This window comes from Anas acuta, chromosome Z (genome assembly GCF_963932015.1).
Source record: "Anas acuta chromosome Z, bAnaAcu1.1, whole genome shotgun sequence".
NCBI classification, from domain to species: Eukaryota; Metazoa; Chordata; class Aves; order Anseriformes; family Anatidae; genus Anas; species Anas acuta.
In genome coordinates, this window is record NC_089017.1 from 47,033,730 (window position 1) to 47,045,958 (window position 12,229).

A 12,229-nucleotide genomic window follows, 5' to 3' on the forward strand; every position below is an offset into this window, starting at 1 on the left:
ACTGTTGTGAAAAATGATGTTGCCACGTACTAGAGTCACTGACAGCAGTTAGCTAAGTATTCTTTCAAAATGCATCCCACATTCAGAGCTGTCAACAGAAAGTCATAAAATCATGTATTTTTGTATTGCATTTGCAGTCGTTACAGAAGAGCATCCTACGGTTCAAAGGCAAAGACCTACTTGGCAGAGGGTTCTGTGAATCTAGAGGCTCATATTAGCACGTGTCAACACAAACATGATCCTGAAAAAAAAAATTGTGACACTACACTGAACACTAGGAACCAACTCTTGCATACACTGGCCACCTATATTATTCTACATCACTGCATACGAAAGCTGAAAGACTCAACTATAATGGAAATGGAGAAGCCAATATGCATATTTAACCATATCTAAAGGACACCAGCAGCACCAGTTTCCTCTAATGGAGATCAGGAAGGAAAACCTTGAGCTTACATAGCCTCCTTGGTAAAAAATCCTGACTGAACAGGTCCAAAATTCTAGCATAACAAGAACAAAAACCACTCAGGATTACAGTAAGAGGGCAGTCAGCGCCTGAAAGACATTTAAAGAGCATTAGACTAATATGAACTAATGCTAAGAAGCCTCTAAATGATTTATGGAAGAAAGAGGGAAGGGAGAATAAAAAGGGAAATAATGTATCTAGCACTTACTTTATCACATAAGCACACTTCCTTGTATGTAGGCAATTACTTTGCAGTTCTTCATAACAAACTAGGGGGAGCCTGAAAAAGCATTCCCAGAACACAATGATAATGACCTTGAACAAAACACTTTAATGGGTTTCCTGTTTTGTTTCTACAGACCTTAATAGGATATTCAGAGTTCCCTTCCTCAGTCAAATAATGCATCTGGAGAACAGCAACAGTGGTTCCAATGAAAAAAATAAATCCAGTCCAGAATTCTTTTCTGCTGTAAACAGCTGCTTAACTGTATCACATCTATAAGGAGAGGATATCAGGCACAAGTCACTGCATTTTGTTTGCCTCGACACTCCACTTTATTCTAGCAGTATTGCTGGTTAAAACAGCTACAGATAGAAACTGTCATGTAACAGGCAGGACAGAATCTCAGCCTTCCTATATGCTGCAATCATCTCCCATTCTTGCAGTGCATTGGCACACTAGGCATTGAAATCATACTAAATCAAAGAAAATTAATCTTAAGACTGGAAAACTGAACTTCAAAAAGAAAGGTTTTGAATTTTAACTCTTTGTTCTACTTAAAACATTCTTGAGGTCTGCTTACCTAAAAGCCTTAAAAAAAAAGGGAGGGGGCGGGGGGGGGGCGGGGGGCAGTCAAGGGATGTCATTAAATGCAATGAAATGTATTTACTTCATAAATCCATAAAAGTTTAAAGTGATTGGAAGACTTAGAAGAGCCCTCTAATTTACTCACCAACACAAGCTTGTTCCCTGAAATTTATGCAAAAAAAAAACAACAAAAAAAACATATATAGGTTTGATATAGATTAAATGTATATATATATATAGGTTTGATTCAGACATATGGTTTGATTTTTGGGTGGTCCAAACAGGAGTTGGATTTGATGATCCTTGTAGGTTCCTTCCAACTTGGGATATTCCATGATTCTATAGGTAAAAATTTTCAAATCGGTTCACGCAGTGGGTAGAATTAATCTGGCAACACTCCCTGTGAGTGGTTTTTAGCAGCAAACCTTAAGATTTACATACCTGCCCAGCTTCCTCAAGTGAGAAAGACTCAAAAACAGTTCCTATCTTATTTCCGCAAGTTTTGATTTTCACAAACAAAACCCCCGAAGTTCAAGTGAACAAGAATTATAATTAAAAGAAAAAAATGCATGCATAGTTAGCACAAAGCTCCCCTTTAGAATGAACAGCATGAAGACAGCTGACAACTTCCCCACATAACCACGGTGTCATTTCTTCATCATGAAAAATAAAAGTTGTCAGTTGCACGATGCTGAATACACCCTTATGATTATCAACCTACAAGTCTGATCGCTGACAGCAATCTAGATGCCAGTTAAATTACTGTAACATAAGCTTTTAATTTAACATTTACTATTAACGATGCAAGATAATTAATCCTTTCTAAAATCACTCTCACTTTGCAGAAGAATTGTCTTGTAAGGATGCAATGGTCCATGCTTGCTCTTAATCCAAGAATTCATTTTTGAAGTGCCAAAAAAAAAAAAAAGCCAGTCTGAGTTATCTGTCTCACAGAGCAAAAGGAAATAATGTGTTACTTACAACTTTTAAGATCTGACACAACTGAAAAACAGTCTAAACTTCAAAAGTAGCTAACATCACTCAATGAATTTGAAGAAGAGTATTCACAAGTAGCTCTGTAGTTAAAATATTTCCTTCTGTGCTAAGATCAAAAGGAATCATTCGCACCCGTTGTACAGTTGCTTGTGACAGCATTTGTAAAATATACACCTGATGCTTCACAGGAAGTGAGTGGAGCTCAGGCCAGAAATACAGCAGAAAAAAAAAAAGAGAAAAGTAAAGAGCACCATGAGGTGCCTGACTGATTTATTCTGTTCTCAATCCTGCTTGTATGCTTCATCCTTCATACTGCTTGCCAGAGGCTTCATCTGGTGTCAAGGTGTCGAAAGGGAAACTAAACCTTATAGCTGGTGAAAGCAGAACTCACAACTCATTCTGCTTCTGCCCGTCAATGTTGTTATACAACTGGTCTTCTTCCTTCATCATATCCATGTCCACAATGAAACAGGCATGGTTTGGTGCCCCTTATATGCAGAAAGTTGAGGGCAAGAACCTCTGACAAAGCTATGGGTGAAGTGCAATTCATGATAGGTATTATATGTAGCACCTCACAGGAGACTTAAATGTCACCAGAACTATGGAAATACTTAAAAAGCGAGGAATTCTACATTTATTCTGTGATGCTTTCATAGCAAGTGCTTAACAGAAAGTTAATGGATAATGTATTCTCCTCCTTTTACAATGGAAAGCTTTTGACCAAGGCCACCAATAAAAACATCAAGAATAACAAGTGCTTTGTTCACCCCACTTGCACCTCCAGTTTTGAAGGAACTCAAGATTTGAAGTTCCTTTCACAAATATCTTGGATTAAGCTTATAGCACAGAAAGATGTAAGGGTTAAAACAACAACAAAAAACAACACAGTTATTTCCCAGACCCATCACAAACAGCAAGACCCTGATAAGTTGTCTTGGTCGTATAACAAGCATGCCAAAGCAAATACCGTGGAACTGCTACAGTCAGCCTCTTCAATTCATCTACAGAAGAGCAGGAATGGAGAAAAGATTCTGTATCACAACTACTCCACGAAAAAGTAGTTTGAGAAGGTCCACTTCTTCCCACAACTTGTTCCATTTCATAAATTATGATTTTCTGACTCCCATGTATAACAATGCTAACTTTGTGGAGCTGTGCTATAAACCAGACCAGTGGAGCAATCCCAATTAAAGGAAGGTTGCTTGCTTAAAAACACCTGTATGGATTACTTCAGTCAAACAGATTTACAGCAGAGCCTGACATTAGGATGAGATGGGAGTGATGAACTCTTACAGTACCTTCTGCAAATCCAGTTTATCATGGACTAATACAATGAGACAGCAGAAAACACCACTGGTGAAGGAGAAGACCAGAAAGAAAGGAAAGAGAATATTGCTACTCAACTGCAAACTTGAATTTTCTACTTCAGTGAAACTAAACCTATTAGAACGAGTTCAGAGGAAGGCCATGAGGATGATCAGAGGGCTGGAGCACCTCTACTGTGAAGACAGGCTGAGGGATTAGGGGCCTGGAGAAGAGAAGGCTCCGGGCAGACCTTGCAGCAGCCTTAGTTTCCAGTACCCAAAGAGGGCCTATGGGAAAGCTGGGAAGGGACTTTTTGTCAGGCGGTGTAGTGATAGGACAAGGAGCAATGGCTTTAAACTAAAAGAGAGGAGATTTAGATTAGACACTAGGAAGAAATTCTTCCCTCAGAGGGTGGTGAGGCCCTGGCACAGGCTGCCCAGAGAAGCTGTGGATGCCCCATCCTTGGAGGTGCTCAAGGCCAGGCTGGATGGGGCTTTGGGCAACCTGGGCTGGTGGGAGGTGTCCCTGCCCATGGCAGGGGGTTGGAACTGGGTGATCTTTAAGGTCCCTTCCAACCCAAACCATTCTGTGATTCCATAAAGAATATGATATATAAAAAAAAATCTAGGGATTTACAGCAACCATGCTCTATTCTTGTTGTGTGCTTTTAAGAGTGTGATTTTTTTTAAACACAGGTTTTTAAATAATGATGCAGATATTTTTCAAGTGCATGATTCAGATCACGAATGTTTAATTGATTTGTCAAGGAAAAAAACAGAAAACAACTGGAAATACACACACACACAGCTGCAGGGAAGAGAAAATAACAGTCAGAACATATTTGAAGAGTAACAACAGGACAGCATCACAGAAGCTCTGCAAGAATACAACATCAAGATACAGAGAATTATTGGCAATACCAAAAGCCACAGAGGCCAGGGAGGGGAAGAAATGAGGGGAAGCCTCTGAACTTGGCCAGGAGGAATATGTGGAGAGCTTAATGAGGTAAATTGCAGCTCTGCACACAAATAGCATTGGAAGAACTTTGTATGAAGAAAGAGGAAAGAATGTACAACAACAGATTCAGATTTCATGTTCCAAGAGTTTGGAAAAGAAGGAAAGCAGACTAGAGCTGACTGTCAGTTTTACAGATGAAGGACAGTAACTGTGAATAAAATCAGGTAGGGAATATGATGCCAGGAAAAGGCAAAAAACACACATTGGGAGTTAAAATGGAATGAATGGGACTTTGGGGCCAGGCTCAAGCAAACACGAGAATCCAAAGGTAAACATGCCAATTCCAATTGTGTTTTTTTGGAAGCCTTTAGATTCTGCAGGGAAAGAGATACAGGAAAAAGCCTAAGGCAGAGCTCCTGACAGCTTGCAAAGCAAAGGAACTAGTGAAATGAATTGAGAAAAACAAACAAACAAACAAAAAAAAACAGGCAATTGAGTATGAAATATAAGACAGGAAGAAGATGTTAAAGAAATCCACCTGGCTCTACAACCAGTCACAGGTATGTGCAGTAACGTAAATGAGATGAGGAGGTGGCAGTCATGAGAAAGGACTTGGGAGATGCAGTAACTAAACAAGAAAATGGCTGGCAAAGTCACAACAGAACTAATCACCTCTCTCAGAAACAAAAATGGGGATTAGCAGATGAAGATCAAACAGGCTAGGGAGCTGAAGAATAAACTTAATGAGAAATCAACTTGATAAAGTCATAAGGAATGAGGGTGAAGAATCGTGATGACTGTACATCAAAGGACAAGATGAAGCTAAACAGGTAGAAATAAGAAGTGAGGCAACATGAAGGAACGTCTGGTGGAACCCTGCTCAAGGAAAGCTTCAGAGGAAACAAGGAAAGGGGAAAATAAAAAGGCAAGGCTAGATGAGGAAGCCAACCTCTATTGTTAATGATAAAGGGAGGAGAGGACAGACGTTAGGCTGTAATGCAGTGTTGGTAGAGCGATTTCTGCAAACAATATGCCAGACGAAACTGTTGCTGGTAAAATATTCAGCAACCACCCTTTGATTTGGATTTCCCGAGGAAAGGCACAATTGCTGACGGTTTAGGAATTAAACAGCCAACCATTGTTTATAGCTCAGTTACATATACGGGATGCTAGGGTCAATTACTGTACCACATCTTGCCACACACAGGGAAAGCAAATGAGAGGTTCGGCAGCATACTATTAACATCACGAGATCTGGCAGGGGAGCGCAAATTTCTCTGGAAAACAAGACCAGTTACACGAAGCCTCTGAACAGGACAGACAGTGAAAACCCCTGATCAGAGGATCTGTTTCTCCTGCTTTTGGCGTAGCGCTACCCCCCGAACCCGCCTGCTGCTTCATTTAAGGGCAGCGCAGAGCAGGGGGACGGCAATTCAAATTCACACACGAGACCCAAGCAGGGGCTTGTTAAACACTTCGCAAAAGCAACCTGGGCGGAAATCGCCGAAAACAAGGCTGGGGAGAGGACTTGGACACAAAACCGCCTGCAAACACCAAACTCGCTCGCGGTGCTCCAAGTCTGCGCCGGCTCCACTTGCACCGCTCCTGACAGCTGCGTGCAGCCCTGCTGCCAGCACCCACCCCACCGGCACCCCCGGCAGCTGCTGCAGTGGCCTGGCAGCTCCCAAATCCCCTCCTTTTAGATGGGGGGGGGGGGGGGGGGTGAAATATCCCCCCCACACCGCGATGCAGACCCCTGCTACCCCCTGTGCAGGGGAGGACGTGCACCGGACAGCTCTCCGCAGCGCTTTGCACGGGAAGGACTCGTTAAAAAAATATATAAATAATAATAATAATAATAAAAACGGTAAAAATAAACAGCAGGAAAGGGGAAGAAAGCCCCTGCCTGAAGGGCCGGCTGGCAAAAAGTCATCCCCGTGATGAGTCATCTGGGACAGCGGGCGGACTTTTCCCCCCTCGAAGCTGGGAAAGGGAAGGGGGGGGGGGGGGGGGGAGGAAGGAGGGAAGCCGGATCCGGCGACACCAGAAGCGACACCGAGGGGACACCGCGCTCGGCAGGGCACGGCCGGTCCCCCCCGGAGCCTTTTTTTTTTTTTTGGGAAAAATCTTAAATAAATGAACAGCGAGGGGCTGAGGGGGGGCTGAGGGGGGAGACAAGGGGACACGGGATTAATGGGGCTGAGGGGATTTGGGGCTGAGGGGATTTGGGGGCGAGGCGCTCACCTGCGCGGCGGAGCTGCAGCAGCCCATGGCGGTGCCCGCTAGGCGCCAGGCGGCGGCGGGCAGGCGCTGGGCATCCACCCGGCGGCGCGGCCCGCCCCGGGGCGGTGGTGCTCGGCGGTGCTCGGTGTGCTGCTGCCGGTGCTGCCGGTACCGGTGCCGGTGCCGGTGTCGGTGTCGGCGCTGCGCAGCCGCGGGGTTCGGGCACGGCTCCAGCTCCGGCTCCGCCGCGGCGCCCCCCTCGGAGGCGGCGGCGGGGCCGCGGGTGAGGGGCGGGGCTTTGAGGGGAGGTGGGCGGGGCTTGAGGGGGAGCGGGCGGGGCTTGATGGAGGGGGCGTGGCCAGCGCGCCGCAGCGCGGGGGGTACCTGCGCCAGCCCCGGCCCCGCCCCCGCTTCCCGCGCGGCCGGCGGCTTCCGGTGGCGCAGGCTCCTCTGCCCGGCAGCGCTGTTGCCATGGCAACAGCGGGCACGGCGCGGCCTGCGTGGGGCTGGGCCAGGCCTCGCCTCTCTCTCTCCCCCCCCCCCTTCCTTGCACTCTCCCTCTGCCCCGTCTCCTCGGGTGGCACCAGCCCCCGTTAGTGGTGTGCTTCATCCCTGCGTTGCAGCAGCTGATTGCCATGTGGCTGTGCAGCTGGCTGTAGTCCTCCCCCAAGCACCCCGTGTTTTTGTGCAGTGCCTGCCCCCCGTGGGGCTGGGGGGAGGTGGGTTTGGGGGCACAAACTGCGTGAGGATGGTGGGAGCCACATCAGCACAATGCAAAGCACCTTAGGGCAATCATGAACCACATCAGGACCCTGCGAAACACATTAGGGCAATGCAGACCACAGCAGGACCGTGCGAACCACATAAAGACAATGCAAACCACATCAGGACGATGTTTGATGTATCGATAACACGTAAAATCAGGCTTCAAGTGTAGGCTGGACCACTTCTGTAAGCCGCACACTTAGCTATTGCCTGAAAGCTTCTGAGCCAGGTAACATCTCGTAGTCATTACTGGCAACAAAGGCGACAGCTTTCCTCAGGATGAAACGGCGTTCCCCTTGGAAGCTCACAGCCCCTCAAAAGATGACTTTATGTGGCCCAGAGATGGCCTGAATGCATGAAGTGACTCCAAATTTTAAAGTGTTTTGCTGAATCTTTTCAGCGGGTTTAATTCAATCAGTACAGTAAGACTATCCATGAGTAGGAATAACACCATATTGATTTCAGCTTAAAGTGATCCTTTGACAGGCAGAATGAGGCAAAAGAGGCCTTGTGACTAGAGAAGGAGTCTAGTTTAAGAGGCTTCCAAAATAGAACTAAAACTGGCATGTGGGTGAGTTGTGAATCATACGTCTTTTTTAGCTCTTCCTCAATGGCAAATAACATCACTTCTGCAATCTTCACTTTGGACTTTCTAACACTTGGGCTAAAATATCTTTTTTACCACTTGTCCACACCCTGACATTATTGTTGATTGCTCTGCCAGATTCTACCCAAATATTTCTGTTGTATTTGAAAGCATGACCATCAAAGAACTGTTCTGCAGGAACATGCTCTAGGAGACATGTTCCTTTTGTGGCTGACACAGGGACAGGTAACAAGAAACCCCTAGACATTTCTTGTCCGTCTTGGGACATGTCACTTCGGTTTCTCTGCTCCGCAGTATTGCCGTTTGTAAAATTGACCTTTGTCCCAGCACTGCTTTTTCATTTGCTTCAGTAACAGCAGGAAGATGAGAGTGCCATAGAAGTGATTTAGTCAGTTTGTTAAATAGACCTTTTTTTTTTTTTTTTTTTTTTATTAGTCCTTGTGTTTCATCCAAGTGTTGTCATTATAATTAAATACCGCCTTCTGCTTTCTAGTTACAGCCTTCACACGTTCAGCACGATTATCAGAGGATGGTAATGGATTAAACACAGGCTCTGCCCCCCACGTTTGTGGGCTCTTTCTTGCCAATAGTCAAAAGCTCTGCGTAGGGGGAATGGTAGATTTGTAGTGATTAAAGAATCCTGGGCCTTCAGTGGCTGGAAGAGCATTTATGTAAAAGCTTGTAAAGGCATACCAGCTGTCGCATAGGTAACTGGGGTTTAGTGTAAGTATGTGACAACTGTGGGAAGCAATTGGACAAATCCGAGCCTTAGAAGTAATCACCAGAGTAATTGCCCTTATCTGTGCTTCTGCCCTGAGGAAATTAGTTGCATTTTTGACAGGGATGCAGCAGCAGCAATAGAAGTCTGGCTTTCCTTAGTTCAGCTCTGCTTTCTTTGGCCAGTCACACAAAGGGGAGGAAGAGTTAAAAGGTTCTTTCTTATTCATGTTTGCGCTTGCTTTTGTATTTATTCAGATTAGTATTTCAGGAATAAACTGGAAGGTAAAGAAAGGGGGATTGCTGAATCTTAATTCAGTAATGCATAAGTTGAACTTTAAGCATATGCCTAAGTACCTTTTTTGAGTCATGTTTTATGGATTTCTTTCTGAAATTGATTATAATCTGCTCTAAGGTATCTTTACATTGCAAGCTGTTACAGTGTAAATCTGACTGCCCAGATTTAGAGTTAATAAGAATCTAGGTCTTTTTCTGTGGCAGATTTGAATCTGCCCTTCTCCCTTCAGCTAAGAAGGATGAGCTTCATCTCTGTTTTCATTTCATTGCTAGACTCAGAATGACAGGTTAGAGTTTCTGAAGTACTTTCTGATATTCCGAAAGGGAGCACCACAGAGAAGGCCCTAAAATGACAAAATGGCTTTGGTACTTGAGTTAAATAAATTGTAGCTTATATCCAGACTGCTTCCACTCTAGGAAATGTAGGGAGGGGGAGGGGGCATGAAAAAGAAGATAAGGAAACATTCCGGAAGGTGTGAAATATGTGACAATATTTACCTTTTCTCACAAGATGTAAGATCCTGACCTTGTCAAATAGCCCTAGATAAAACTGAGATTTGTTGTATGTGTTCCCAAATAAGCATGTTGGGATGGAGTTTTCAGGCAAGCTCAGTATTGGGCTAACTGCTTAATCAAAAGGAGGTCCAGATCTGCCCTGGTTGTTGAAGGAAGGTAAGAGTTATACCATGCAGTCTAAATATCGAGTACTGCAGCAGCAAGGTGTTGTCACAGTCTGTGTGTTCCCCTCCCTCTTCTAAAAGACAAACTCTGCTTGTTATCATTACACTTACTTCTTCCACCTACCACTGAATTTGCATGCATGAATGCTTGGCAACAACTCTGTGTTTTTAAAAATCCTATCCTCTGTGCTGTGCCTAGCCTCAATATTTGTTTTTGTTTGTTTGATTGTTTGTTTTAATCTGTTTTAATATAGAAAAACACACATTCCCTTCATAATCTGCCCTGTGAACAAGCTAGCTGTCTTCCTTTATACAAGTCTGTCCGTGCAGGATTTAAGAGTGATCCTGCTGATTTCAGAACACTAATGAAAGTACAATGTAAGAAGGCATTCCAGTAAACACACTCAAGTAGTATGTCTCTGAGCAATGTGGTGATAAAGCCCATTCCCCTCCTCAGGTTTTTGAGGCCACGTTATCTTCTGTATCTAAGAAGCCACCTGAAACTGATTGTCTTCTTGAAGAGTTAATGTGCTTTTATACTTGTTTACTGCTAGGAATTAAAGCACGTGTATTTGTGTTAAGTCACACAGGACACCCATTAAGGAGCAGAGAACTGAAGATGTATCTTCTGAGCTGCAGCTTGTACACTCAAGGTCCTGTTGGTTAGGTGTTAGTCATGGCAAAAGCATTTGAGGTATCCCACTTTGCAGTTAGAACGACGGGATTCTTTCAGAATTTTTCACCTCTGACCAAGAGAAGTTATATACTGCTCAGTAACACTGAGCTCTCAGGTTAGAGCTAAGATTTTCTTCTTGCTACCTTTCAGACCACAAAGGAACAGATAATTCAATGAACTTACCGGGAAGCTCAGAAAACCTGCTGTGATTCTACTTTTTGCTGTAGTCCCATAAATCGATCAGGTTCGGTCTGTTTCAATTTGAGAACCAGAGACTCCAAGGAAAGAGAAAGAGCAACAGAAAGTTTTCTGAATTAATCAAGAGGGTGAATTTTTCCTTCCCCAATTCTGAATCAAGATTTTGGTCTACTGTAGTCTAGGAGATGTAAGAATTTGGTATGAGGTCAGAAGTGTACAGCAGAGGGGCTGTCTATTGGTGGCTATCCAAAAAATTTAAGACTCATTAGAAGAATAATATTTTTGTGTGTTGGCAAAATGCCGTTGTAAGCATCTGCTCTCAGCCTACAGTAGTCCATGGATGGTGTAATGAAAGTAAAATATCTTTTCTATATTAAAATATGTTGCTTTGCACGATGTAAAACCTGTTGGATTTCATTCTGATATTGGACACCTGTGCATGAAGAACTGTATGAATAGATCATTTCATGCAAGCAAAACATCTGCCAGACATTTATATCATTATCAACCTGAGCTGGAATCACGCTGGCAATTTGTAGCTGAAATGTTCCATATCCAGCATCCAACCCACTGAGAAATACGCTCTTCATAAAATGTTCTTCACAGGAGCTGGGATGGTGCTGATGCACGGTGGGGAAGGAGAGATGTCCGACTGATGTCACAGTAGTAACCAGAAAAATGTTATTTGTTTCAGCTTTGTGAGAAAGTTTTGTGTTGCCCCAAGGAGACACGGAACGCCAAGCGCAATTCTTCCAGCGGAGGCAGTATCATCATAATACATGATTAGCCATTACAATCTCTTGTCATTTCGCTCTAGGAGAATTATGGCTCTCACACTGAGGATGTACGACTACAGATGGAGCACTGCCTGCTACAAATCTCTTTACTGCTGCCGTAAATCTCTTGGAGGAAAGTTACTGCATAAAATAAAGAAAACAAAATCTATGCTAAAGGGACCTGTCATTTGTTTTCTTATGGAAGGTGGTATGAAGGGAGGTTCTACTCCACTCTGCACTCCTTAACGTCATGCAAGAAAGCATTCATCAAGGAGTATTCAGCTTAGTCTCAGAGTAAGACAAGAAAGGAGACATGGCAATATTCGGTGTGTTGTGTGACTCAGGCGTTCTGTGTAGTACTTTGTGTGAGAGGGAAGGACAGATAGAGACATTGCTATCCAGAAGCTGTCTTAAACTGTGGTGGATTTTACATTAGCTGCAGTAGTGGCCAAGCAGAAGTTGCTAGATTGTGGATGCCCCCTCTCTGGAAGTGTTCAAGGCCAGGCTGGATGGGGCTTTGGGCAACCTGGTCTGGTGGGAGGTGTCCCTGCCCATGGCAGGGGGGATGGAACCGGGTGATCTTTAAGGTCCTTTCCAACACAAGCCATTCCTCGACTCCACAGTACTACGACACTGTTCTAGACATTTGGCTGTGGAGGATGTCAGTGTCACCTTCAGAGCTGGCATTCAGTTCAGGTGCAGACTTAAGACCTAACTTGGTGCTTTACCATTGACACAAACTCTTACAGATGTACTGT

General features: G+C 44.2%; 1 protein-coding gene and 1 long non-coding RNA gene across 3 annotated transcripts in view; one reads left to right on the forward strand and one right to left on the reverse strand.

Annotated features, from left to right (window-relative positions):
- Positions 1 to 7,046, reverse strand: part of SLC44A1 (solute carrier family 44 member 1) — a 65,485-nt gene extending 58,439 nt beyond the window's left edge. Inside the window, exon 1 of one of the 2 annotated variants that reach the window (XM_068665950.1) lies at positions 6,777 to 7,044. In XM_068665950.1, coding sequence (XP_068522051.1) covers positions 6,777 to 6,803 — 27 coding nt within the window. In that variant the 5' untranslated portion in view covers positions 6,804 to 7,044. Of the gene's footprint in view, positions 1 to 6,776 lie in introns of both variants that reach the window. The other variant, XM_068665949.1, reaches the window with a different exon arrangement.
- Positions 7,047 to 7,057: 11 nt separating this feature from the next.
- LOC137847656 (uncharacterized) lies at positions 7,058 to 11,647 on the forward strand. The gene is made up of 3 exons (XR_011091020.1): positions 7,058 to 9,058; positions 9,723 to 9,813; positions 10,648 to 11,647. It is a non-coding gene; the product is annotated as an uncharacterized lncRNA (long non-coding RNA).
- The last annotated feature ends 582 nt before the right edge of the window (positions 11,648 to 12,229 follow it).